The sequence below is a fragment of the Stegodyphus dumicola genome, chromosome 7, assembly GCF_044657685.1.
Source record: "Stegodyphus dumicola isolate Sdum_Otavi_A_Nest chromosome 7, ASM4465768v1".
Classification (NCBI taxonomy): domain Eukaryota; kingdom Metazoa; phylum Arthropoda; class Arachnida; order Araneae; family Eresidae; genus Stegodyphus; species Stegodyphus dumicola.
In genome coordinates, this window is record NC_140774.1 from 63,914,276 (window position 1) to 63,927,729 (window position 13,454).

Below are 13,454 nucleotides of genomic sequence, written 5' to 3' on the forward strand. Positions count from 1 at the left end.
CGTGGTGCTCCACTGATTAACCAGTACATATGGTAAAGAAACAATGCCCCTGTCCTCTGTCACTCACTCCTCCCATTGTGTTCTCAAGCAACACTCCCAATTGGCTATAAATAGACAAATTTTTTGCACATAACTGTTTTGAAGCTCACGAGTCCAGTGTAAAAAAAAACAGGACTTTTCATGTGTATGCTAAAAATTCTGTGAACTCTAAAAAGTGGAGAAACTGTTAAGTGAAAGAAATATTCCTTTTCATACGTTCCTGCGCCCGAGCGGTAAAGTCGCTGAACACTGGTAGTTTGGTTTGAGATTCGAATCCCGCGAATGGGCTGGCTGCATGGGCGTTTTCCCCATGTGTAACATGTATACGAGCCAGTATCCCTTAGAAATTCGTCCACGAAGGCATCTCTTCCCTTAGGCAGATAGCCCTCGAAGCTTTGCTATAATCACATACACGTACGTTCCTGCCGCAAAGTGAGAAAAACATCAGAGCAATTCTGAAGAACCTCCCCTCCACTATTAAAGAGGAAGAGATATACAGTGACTGAGAAAAAATTTCCTGCTAGCAAAGTGAAGCAGTTCGCCAGCAACAAAAAAGGTGTTCAGGAAAAGATGCCAATTTTCTTCCTGGAACTGAAGCGAAACTCTACTGGAAACCAGATCTTTCGTATGAATAATATCTTCAGTTTTGATGTCCGCATTGAAAAGTACAATCCGAGGAAAAGGTATACGCAATGTTTCTGTTGCCAGGCCTATGGACATACGCAGCACCTGTGCAAAACCGGGAACGATGTGTGAAATGTGGTGGACCTCAAAGAAGCAACGTGTGTTCAAAGAAACCTGATGAAAAGCCTTGTTGCATCTTCTGTAACAAGGAGCAAGTAAGCAGCTAGCGTAGGCGCAAGGCCTACAAAAGCAAAGTTCGAAAAGAAAAATCCTCTGAAAGCCCAGCTCCTGAGGTTACGCTTACAAACTTTCCTGAATTCTCTTAAACGGATACCCAGCCAACCCAGATACCAGGCAAGACTCGCTAAAGTGACAAAGACATGAACAAGCCAAATTCAACACTCAGCATCTTAGACAGAATTTTCTCATGATTCCTTAACCCCAAAATTCAAGAACTTTTTAAAATAGTTTCTGAAATTTTTAGCTACCTCCAGAATGCTAATCTAGCAGAAAAGTTACGCATGGGCCTGTAAACAGTTCAAAAGTTAATGGAATTTCCTGGAAGTGATTAACTCATGTATTAATGAACTTTCAATTTAAATTACATTCTTTGTTCACCAGTTCGACGGCTCCTGGGTCTGCCCTTATTAATTATGTTCACGTATTTTTACTATTTTATTCTAAATTTAAATCTTTTATTCACTTTTAATAGTTACCTTTATATTCAATTAATTTTCTTCATTGCAAATATTCAAGATTTTAGTCAGGTTATCTTTTGCCATAATTCGAAACTTCAAATTGTTCTACAAGGGGTAGTGCCTCGTAGCCGTTCCATGGAGGAGTGCGCATGTGACAACTTTCAAAAGGAAAGTTTCCGCGCTGGTGTGAACTGACGTATGCGGAAAGCGTATCTTTCCGCGTTGCCGTTTTTCGCGCCAACGGAATAGTATGAATGCAGCTTAAGGTCTGAGTACGAATGGCTAACTGGTCAGTAACGTCATGATAAGAAGACCGACGCTAAGCCACAGAAAATATTTCCCATAATTTCAAACTTTCAGCAATGAAGCTATAATTTGCATGATCTTAACAATGTTCTAAATCCAGATTTTGCCTTGCCTTCACAACTAATTTTATATTAAAATTTCCGAAATCTTTTGGAAAATTAATCAGAAACTATGAACAACTAAAAATATAAATCCTTTGTGTAAATTTTCCCCAAAATTCCCAGACTCTTTGTTTCTTAAGCAGTGTGTAATTAAAATAAAATATAAAAATAAATAATAATAAATTATTCTTAATTAATGATAACTAAGTATATAATTTAAATAATAACAGTTGATAAATATGTCACAAAAATTAATGAAACAAACAGTTGGTTGGAAAATTACTGATATTAAGGATATAGCACTGGATTTCCATGTTCGGACTGCATCTTCAGTTACATTCCGATCAAGGAAGGAATTTTACCTCGGCAGTAATCAAAGAACTCTGCAAGCTACTCGGCATTCACAAAACCCAAACGATGCCTTTACATCCTCAGTCGGACGGAATGGTAGGGGTTTAATCAAACCATCCTTAATAACCTCTCATTGGTGGTTTCCAGAAAATAACAGAACTGGATAAGAAGTTATCACTGTTTTACTGGCTTACTGCAGTGCTGCCCACGAGACTACTTGTTATTTTCTATTTCAGATGCTCTTCGGCTGTGACCTTCGTCTGCCTTGTTTGGTTGCCCTCCGGATACGCCTTCATCGCCTGAGGAATACATTCAAGATCTTTAGGCCCAGTTTGAAGTGATGTATAATTTCGCACATGAGGTGAGTGAGTTAGGTCGGCGACGGAGAAGATGAACACATGATACGACACCAGAGCTACTGGACATCAATTCGAGACAAGATATGGTTGTGGAATCCAACTTGATGGAAAGGACTAAGTACTTGACTATCCGAAATTACAGTCACGTTAGGATGGTCCGTACACAGTCCTAAACAGGCTGAATGATGTCATGGCTCGGATCCATACGCCATCGAACTCTAAACATAAAGTCGTTCATTATGTTAGGTTAGCATCTTACTATGGCCATAGTACGTAGTGTAAATAATTGTAAATAGTATAAGACCATGGTCCTTTTTGCTTCTAAATTTGTATTTGATTTGTTTTATTTATTGCAATTATTTTTTGTTGTATTTTATTGTAATGTAATGTTTGTTAACGTAGCTTTGTCTTAGTTTAAGTTTGCTTCCTCTCCAGGGATTGAACTGTCCGGGACGTTCAGTCTTTGAGAAGGGGACAGTGTTAAGGTTTTCGTATTTATTTAGCTATTTTTAGTAGAATTTTCAATTAAAATTGTTTTATATTCATTCCAGTGCAATGCAGCACAAGACTTATTTGAAGAGAAAGGTACGCCGGAAAAATTGAAATACAGGAGCACGTGCATTTAACATTTTAATAAATAGATATCTTGTAATTGTAGAATACAGGAGCACGTGCATTTAACATTTTAATAAATAGATATCTCGTAATTATACTCTTGCTATCCAGAAAAATCAAGAAAATACGAGAATGTTCTCGTGCATTATAAAAGCTGGAGGAAAATATCTCAATTCAGTTGTTTAGCCGTTTGACTGCTATGCGGTGCAAAAGTGCTGCGTTCATTTCTCTCGAAAACCGCGATGCAGTTAGTGATTTTAGAATGCACTCATGTTACAAAATATGCGCGCGGTCAGACTACGTACATTCACACCCACGGAGCAACAAAGACACACTGAAGCTCGCAGCGCAAAAGCACTGTGTCAAGGTTTTCGAGATAAATGAACGCAGCGCTAGTCAAAACAGTTAGAGTAGCAAATTTGTGGTGAGATCAAATTAGCTTTCTCTACGTTTATCCATGTTTCGAATCGAGTTCTATTCAACATTTTAGTAGTTTAAAATATAAGTACTGTGAGATACTGCACTATTGTACTAATATCGCTGAGGAAATTTGAAGATTTTGTTTTTGCTTGTTGCGATAAGAATAAATTTTATTCATTTTTCATCGGACTTGTACATTAAATTTATTCCGAACCCATACGCAAGCAACAATATGTAATTAAAGACAAACAACTCAGTACTTTTCAAAGTCTTTATTATTAAAATGTTTTGCCATGCTTTAATCATTTAAGAACAAAACTGCATTAAAAAACTTAAGTACAAATGTAAATAATAAATTCAAGCAAAGTAATACTGAAAGTTATAACAACAACAAATAACCATTTACTACTGTTTACAGAAGTACAACATATATTCTTATTATTACTATTAAAAATTAAAGAAAGCTTCAAACATTTAATTTACAAAAGATATCAAAATCAGGAAAAGAATTTAATTTTCTCATGATTACAAGTTAAATAAAAAAAAGATGAAGCACAGATAGACATAAACAATCTATTATTATCAGAACACATTTAGCATTAAAACAAAATTAGTGTTTAGAAACACATTGTAAGCGTAAAAGTTGTAAGTCTTCTGTAACTGAATAGAACAGTTAGAATAATTTTAATTGAGATAGCCCAGACTTTTTGTTATTTTAAGGAGAGAGGAACTTAAAAATACATGAAAAAATACTTTTTTAAATAAATACAAGAAAGAAATATTTTTTGAAACATTTTCCTCATTAAAATAGTATTTCTTTTATATATTTTAACAGAAACAATTCAACTTTTTGAAATGTTTGAAATGACAATTTTATTGAATACAGTTTTCTCATTTTAGGTGATCAACTTCTTAGGTTAAACATCTGAGTATTATTTTTAAAAAGTGAAGATATCTATTTATTAAATAAAAAAGAAATGCTTATAATGAATAAATATAAAATTTAGAAAAATCTGAATGATTAAAAATGTCTACGATTTTAAACTGAATTTCAAACAAAATGACTACTACACAGAAAATGAATAATCAAACATATAATACATTGCTACTTAAGTTAGTCATACATACAAATATAAATCTCTATTCAAGTGTGCACTAGTTTCATTGTTCACATATATGTCTATTTTATACTTCTAAATTAAAACCAAACTTATATTTCTAGGTAGATAGTTCTTATGTCTTAATCTAAACTTAAACTTCCATTTTAATAAATTACAATATTATCAAAACATTAACTAAAGTACTGAATCAACATTATTAATTTTTAAGATAAAATGAAAAATATTGTTATTACACTGCTTTACATGGAGAATGTGTATTCTATTTTAGTAAAATTAACATTTATAATTGATTATATGTAGTGTTTTAAGAAACTAATACACTTAAAACAATTTACAAGACCACGATATAAAGACTAGAATTAACAACTACTTTTGCTGCATTTTATTACACAAACTATTCTTAAAGAATTTCCAATGAGTGTATTGAAAATCACTCCTATTTTTTATCAACAGATGTTGAAATTATTGTGATCTGCTTATATAAATATGTACATCATATTTCTTTTTTTTCTGTTACTTAAAGACCTGAAACTCTTCATTAAATCTTTCATTTCCAGAAAGAGACAGAAATGAAGAGAGGCTTTTTTAACTCTTAAGAACATGGACAGCATACTATATGTGCCAGTGCATTTTAAGCATATAACTAGGCTACCATTCATTAAGAATATCACGTCGAGTAACAGTCATAATAAGCATTAAACTCGGGGGAAAAAAACTATTTAAAACTTATAAAATGAATATAATACAAAGGAATTTTTTAAAACTATTTGTAAATGTATGGATTTTTAACTAAAAAATAAAAATTAATAATAGCTTCTTATGTTCAACTATCTGAACAAACCACCATTTCTGCTTTTAGAGTTTTATTATACTTTATGGCAGCTTTATTTAATAACTTTTAGATATTTCTCACAAGCAAGTATTAGCATTTTATAAAAGTTACAATTCAAAAATAATAGACAAAATGGGTACATAAGAACTACCATTTTCAATATTAAACTATCATTTAATACAACAGACTAAACATGATCAAGTAATTTTTCTCTATAATCTCAACTATTTTTTCATTAAATGGCATATGCAGTTTGATGGCTATGTTCTTAAAAGTTAAATACCATTAGTGGTTTCAACAGGTTTCCTCAAGAAACTGTTTTCCTGTTATTTACACATCACTCCAGGTACAAACAACAGACTGACACCATTCATTTGATTGAACTAGTGCGCCTGATAAAGTCATGTCATAAACCTATTATTCATATTACTGCTCTGATGTATCACAAAAACATTCACATATTATTTTAATTCTATTTATATGCTTTTTATTGAATATTTCACAAATAACTTACGCCACAGTGAAATCTAAAAAAAAAAAAAAAAAAAAAAAAAAAGAAAGATACTTCTTTTAAATATATTGAAACAAATTTTAAATTTTGCTTAGCAGTTAAACAACTGCTTAATAATTTCATCCCCCCCCAAATTTGACCTAAAAAATGCCACATTTTTTATTGCATTTTTTGTTCATTTTACATTTGTTGTAAGCAGGAAAACATTAATATTTTTTAGCACTTAGAACAACTTTTCTACTGCAAATAAAAAACCAAGATTTTAGAAAGTTGTCATTTGTTCCTACACAAGCTCTTAACAGGAAAGTAACATTTATGGTTGTATATATATAAAAATTACAACTAGTTTACAATTATGTTCGATTGCAATAGCTACAGTTACATTTACTTGACACCTTTCTCCCTCTGTTTTAGAGTGATTATCCTACAATAAAGTGAGAGGTACAGTCTACCATCCTAGGTAAAAATAGCGAACCTCTTTTCTAATTCTTTTGGTGTTTTCGTTTTTCTTCAATAAACACACATAGCACCATTTAGCAGGTCTTAGCATTTTTCCTGTACACAAAATTACATACAAAAATGTCTTAGCGAAGCTTGTAAACATCCAGGAAGTCCTTTCTTTAGCTTCTATTTTTGCATGCCTTTCATTCAGTCAAACAACAATATCCAATTGAAATTGTAAATTCGTATTTTTTTAACATCTTTTCTATATTTTTTATAATAGTATCGAAGTCATCTAGAACTTTCCTTACTCGCAGGCTCATTTACAGACACTTCAGATTTTGAATGCGAATCACAGTTTGATTTGCAAGAAATCAGCAGCATACATTCTGAATCAACTATTACTTTATGGTAAAAAAAGTTTTAACTACTTGTGCATTAATAAAGTTATTAAATTAGCAATAAAATACACGTGAAAAGCTAAGCACTGAAAAATTCGCAAAGTCATGCAAAAGCCATGAAACAAGCGAATATTTTTTGAACCAAAGGGAATGAACAAAATAGATTTTATAAATGATCACTTAGTGAACATCTACTGTCATTCATATGACTATTGATATTAAAAATTGAAAAGATACAGGGAAAACAGAAAACACAACAGAGAAATAAGACTGCCCATATGTTGTATAGGCTAATGACTTAAGGCCCAAAAGCAAAGTCCATACAGTGCATGGGCAAAACAGCCAAGTGGCTAAATCTTTATCCATTAAAAATTCTGTTTTACTGCCCAATACTGCAATTCTGTATTACTGCCCTTTAAGAATTACAAATAGTCTTATAGCCTGATAGATTAATATGTTGAATAAAACTATCAAAAGAAGTTTTGAGTTTGTAAACTATGTGTATTTACTTGCAACTGTGGAAATGTTTTCAGAAATATTTTCAAAATACACAGAGAATTTTAAACACATGTAAATAAATTAAGAACAAATTTAATTGCATTTGATGTAGAATGCAACTTTAATTGTGAACACCCAAGTTCCAGATACATTGAAAGTCTAGATAACTAGAACAATAATACTGCAAATTAAAGTTATTATTATATTATTATGTATTACCACTATTAATAATTAACCAAATGCATGCATAATAACTTTTTAAAACATGTGAAATGGATAAATAATGTACTTATAAAATTTAAGATTTCCCAATTAATTCAATATTAATCAAATATAAAAAAAAATACTGCTAATGTTTATTCTTTTTAAATGGCTCATTTGATCACAAAGGAATTTGATAAATCACTCAAAAAATGGAAAAAAAAAAAAAAAATCTACAGACAAGCAGCATATTAAACTCCATATGATCCAATATGATTTTGTACTTTGTATTTGCTGCACTTGCATCTGAATTTTGAAAGAATGTTTTGCTATACTTAACTTTGCTGCTACATTATAACCATTTACAGCAAAGCTTATTAACTAGAATAATAATACTGACGATAAATGGAACAGAAATTATTTCTGTTATCAATAAACAAAATGATATTTATATCTTCAAAGTTTTGATCACTTCATAGCTTATTGATAAATCCTGATCTGCAATAATAAATATAAATAATTACTGGGGTTGCTTATCTGCTAACAACATAATCATCAAAAGTTATATTTTCACAACATATAGTCTTAAAAATTTTGTAAAACAGAAGTTTTTAAAAATATGTGCTCAAATGACTAAAAAAGAACTCCTTTTTATAATATATTAAGAACTATAGATAAAAGTTTAAGGAGGCATGCATTACAGTATTATTTTTATCTCAGAAAATATACAAGATATATTCTCAGTTAGGAACAAATATTATAATACTTTAGAGCAGGGTTTCTTAAACTGTGGGTCGCGACTCCCAATCTGAGGCAAGGGGTGGGGTCGCCAAAAATTTCAGCAGTTTTCATATTTTTTTAACTTACTCTAATAATTTTACAATTACCAAATATTGTTACACAATGTATCTGAAAATAGATAAAGATAAGACAATACAGACAAAAAAAAAAGTTTTGACGCATGTTTTTTATAATATAAACGTTCATTTTTCTTGCTTTCCATTTTACTCTGTCATTTTGTCTGTTACTTATTTAAAATTTTCACATTATCTTAAAATTAGAAATTTATTATCTAAAACTTCAATAGTATATTACAGTACAAGTGAAAAAATTGACAATTTCACTCACTCAAGTGTCAGATTTGAGCAATACGTATGGGGTCCCACAAAATTTTTGTACCTGGGGGTCGCGAAAAAAACCTCAGTTATAAAAAGGGGTCATAACTGAAAAAAATTTAAGAAACTCTGCTTTAGAGCAATAACTTCCTCACAGAAGGAGATGTGGGTACCAGAAAAAATGAAATTAAATAAATATAATTGCACAAGAACATTTTTAATAAAAAATATGTTGAGAAAAACATCTAAGTCACTGACACTGTCAAAAGACTTCTCAGAATATTACAAAGAATATTTTAGTCTCTGTAACACGAGTAAACATTTAACTTAAAAGTCCACTTTCTCTATAAACAACTTTATATCACAGCATAATGAATGAAATAATTATGTCAGAGTTGTACTGCAAGTTCAATTTAAACATTTCACATTCAAATATGAAACTGAAGTCAACTGAAAGGGAAAAATACCCAATCCCATTAAAAAACAAAAGAAAGAAGAGAGAGAACAAAGAAAGCGTTAGTTAATCTAAGTTTATTTTAAATTTAAATTTTTTAAAGTTGTCAACAATACAACAGATATGTTAGGAGGAGATTATTTAAAAATTGCATACAATAATAATAAAGTTTAAAGCAAAAGATGTATCTTAATAGGCTTTCTTCTTTGGCTAATGAAATGTCAAAAATCAGACTAAGTGAAATAATTCCAATAAAATGACTACTTTAAATATAACAAAAATAATACAATTATCCTCTGGATTTATTAGTAAAAGACATTAAATACTTTAGATAAAAAGTGAAGACGACGCAAAAAAATTATCACAATTGAAAAATCACAAAATTATTTACAGTATAGTTTGAAGCTTCCTTTTTTTACTACACATAAGTTGATTAGTACATAACAAATATAGAAAACACAATAAACTAATAACAGATTACTAAATAATCAAAAGACAATAGATGGAATGTTAGACTATGATGAAACCCAAATATACATACTACGCAAAGGAGGATTTTAAAACTCAGTCTACAAATGTTTTAACATAGCATTAATATCAATTATAATAAAAGTAGGAGCAGTCAAAACTATTATTAACAAAGAGAAATGCAAGCAATAAATGTATAATAAAAATAATTTTAAATAAAAAAATGTGCAATATTTCAACAATATTAACTCACCTGACTTTGCTAGTAACAACAAATATATATTTTGACGACTCAGGATCCAAATGAACAATGATATAAATAGTATGAAATTTGTATGAATACAGTTATTAATTATGTGTAAAATTTGAAGTACTGAATACTCCTAAAATGCACTTTAATATAAATTACTTAATTCTGTTAATTGTGAGTTGATCTTTTTTTCTTCTGCATAAAAGAATAATTGAAAATTATTTTATTCAGCTACTTCCAATTTGTCAAACATAAATTCAATTAGGACATACATTTTTATAAAAGCATACAAATTTAGCTATTCCCACCATTTAAAAATATATACCCTATTTATTTTTCAATGTTTCTGCAACATTTTATATTACATTTACACATACATATATGCCAAGTTTTAAAATTTCAAATTTCTCAAATTTTTTGTTTCTAACTTTTCAGAAAAAAATTTGAATATAAACTGCAAGATTTCTCTAAAGAATGTAGACTTATTTCATGGCTTGTAAGATTTGAAAACTGCATATTCCAAAATATAGAACCAGGCCAATACAAAGAAAACAGATTTTTTTTTTCATATATAAAAGAGATATAAATGTGGAAATAAAAAACTTTACAGAAGAAACAAATATAATTTTAAAATGCACAAAAACACAATACTAAAAGTATCATACAGCTTTAAAATAAAACATATCACAATGTACTTTTCCATCCATTGAAATTTTCTTACAATGGATTAAAATACGGGCAGCAACAATTATAAGCCACTATGATATTTATATACCAGTTAATAAAAACACAGCACATAGGCACAAATGCACAAGCTAAAAAGATACCCCTGTTGTTCATTCAATACCTATAAAAAGTCCACAGGAATTCATAAAATAACAAAAGATGGCAAGTTTCTTTCAAGTTCTTATATATATATATATATATCACAGCATATAACATCCTGGAAAACTTCTTATTGTTTATAAACAATAATTTCAAATGCAGATTGCTTCAGTGTTGCTGGAAGTACACAAATAATTGGTGGCAGCTATCGATATGTTGTTCTTTAATAAATAAGGTGGATGTTTTATGTTTGTACATGTTGTGCTACCAAATGCCTTCCCCAGTCCAATAATTCTGGCCATTGTCTGCACAACATAACTATGGACATAATGAAACCAGCAGTAGTTAGAATACGCAATCTATAACAAAAGAAGTATATTTAAGTATACAGAAATGAGACCACTCAAGCTAGTATGTTAAAATTTCTCTTCTTACATTTCAGTTGAAATAAACTTGTATTATGAATAAATTTCATTTCACAGGATCAGAGAAATGGTATATATTAACCAACATTTCATGTTTTAAATCTGATTAGTAACTTAATACTTATTATAATTATATAAGATATCTAAATGGTTTGTAATAAGCATTAATTACTAGTTTTATTAGACGGCTACTATGTTATGTTTGTAAATAAACTGTAATCCTCATTCATTATCGTTTGAAATCTTAAATTTTTTTACACTGTAATTCCTTAACTTGAAAATATATGCATTACTTTTCAAATTAAAATGAAAGAAACTAACATATTTTGATTCTGAAATTCTAAAAACTCTTGTTGCACGCATGAACTCAAAATCTTGTATCAATGCATTTCTCCCACAAAAATTCCAAAATGTAAATTAAGGATATTTACAGATATTTTCATACTAAAAGTGTCGGAAAATATACACTTTTGAGCAGAGTAAGCATCTAAGTAATTTTTCCTGATGCAAAGATGCATATATGTGTGCTTTTATATCATGAAATGAACTATATTTTACATTTCCATATTAATCACATTCAGGGTGGTAAATTATTTTATGTCATAACACTCCAAAGTATTACAATGTTTTTAATGGTAGCTTCGTATATTCAGGGAAAAAAAAAAAAAAAAAAAAAAAAAAAAAAAGATGCAAATAAAGATTTATAGTTTTTAAATGAAAAAGGTTAAAAAATACCTTTATGATAAACAACAAATAACATTGAAATAGTACAATTAAAAAAATTTTTTTGTCTTTAATGAAGCAAAATTATTAATAATGTTTTTAAAATCTACTCGAATAACTAATTCATGTCTTGTACAGAAAATTGCTATACTTGAAAATTTTTATTGATCAAGTGAAGATCTTTCATTATTTCTTTATTATTTTAAGTTCACTGAATCTGCTTCTTTCAAAAATAGTAACAGAAACTGGAAAAAATATTCTTAACAAAATTTCCAAATTTGGATACGGCTGACCTAAACTGCATATGTGCAATATGTTTGAAAGAGTTAATTTGAAATTATCTTAATATCTAATGTTATAGAAATATCACGGTTTTGAAAACTACGAGGACTATTCACAAAGTAACTTATGTTTCACTGCTGCGCAAGAGATAGTGCTAGTATCCCCATTTTAGTGGCGCAGTGTCTATCGAATCCTTACGCATCCAGTTGTAATCGTTAGCAACAACGGTTTGTACTGCCTTTGCTTTGTTTACTGTGAACACTTAAAATATGTGCGGCAATAGGAAATCTCACCAGTTGTGAAGTGCAATTAGCAATTATATTTTTGCTAAAAAAAAAAAAAAAAAAAAAAAAAAAAGACAGCAATTGAAATTTATCACGAACTTTGCATAATGAGTGAAGCCAGAGTGAATGAAGTAGCCGGTTGAGCATTGCTAATGCTGAACTCGTAGAGAAAAATCGATGAAAAGATTCCCGAAATCCACTTCACAATTTTGGAGCTCTCAGTAGAGTTTCTTCAAATTTCATGAACTTTGTTGTTTGGTGCTGTGATGCAAGATCTAGGCTACCACAAGTTTCGTGCCAGATAGGTACCAAAACTCTTATCAGAAGACCATAATAAGCTGCATATGGCAGCAGCTTTGACATTTCTTCAGGTGTACCACAAACAGTGAATCACTTCTCAATCGTGTCGTAACAGGAGACAAGACTTGAGTACAGTTTGTCACTTGTGAGACTTGTGTGTGCCTGGCTTGCAACATAGCGCTTCAATGATGAGGAGTAACTAACTGTATGCAGACGTCCGTGTATAGTTGAAGTCTCAGGTGGCAACATTCTATGACGATGGAATTAACAAGCTCATGTACCATTATGATAAGTGTCTCAGTATATACGGAGATTATGTAGAAAAATAGCTGAATAATATGCCTTTCAAATTCAAGTAATAAAAAATGTTTACTTTCAATTTTTTTTTTTTTTTTTTTTTTTAATTCTAAAATGTAAGTTACTTTCTGAATAGCCTATGTATATACACTGACGAGCCAAAACATTATAATCATCCCCATATTTTTCAATGGGCTCATGTGGATGGCACGTGATTAAAAATGTGTCCCGCATGGTACAGCAAAACTGGCATTAAACATTGCCTCAGCAGACAGCCCAATAAATACAGGTTTAAGTGTTAAGTGTTTCAGCGTTCACTATTGGATATGGGGAACTGTGCAACAGACGTCCCACATGTGTGCCTCTGCTGACCAAGCATCATGGTCAATGACGCCTACAGTGGGAGTGGGAACATCAACACTGGACCATAGATAAGTGAAATACAGTTGCCTGCTCAGATAAATCACGATTTCTCCTGTTGATGATCGTGTCAGGTTACAGCGTCTCCAGGCA

The 13,454-nt window shown here is 30.5% G+C and overlaps 1 protein-coding gene across 3 annotated transcripts in view; it reads right to left on the reverse strand.

Moving 5' to 3' along the window:
• Nucleotides 1-3,770: 3,770 nt before the first annotated feature.
• Nucleotides 3,771-13,454, reverse strand: part of LOC118205059 (transmembrane and coiled-coil domains protein 2-like) — an 83,469-nt gene continuing 73,785 nt past the window's right edge. For all 3 annotated transcript variants that reach the window (XM_085820354.1, XM_085820353.1, XM_085820352.1), the window contains one exon: nt 3,771-10,989. In XM_085820354.1, the coding sequence (XP_085676480.1) occupies nt 10,783-10,989 (207 nt within the window). In that variant the 3' untranslated portion in view covers nt 3,771-10,782. The remainder of the gene's footprint in view (nt 10,990-13,454) is intronic.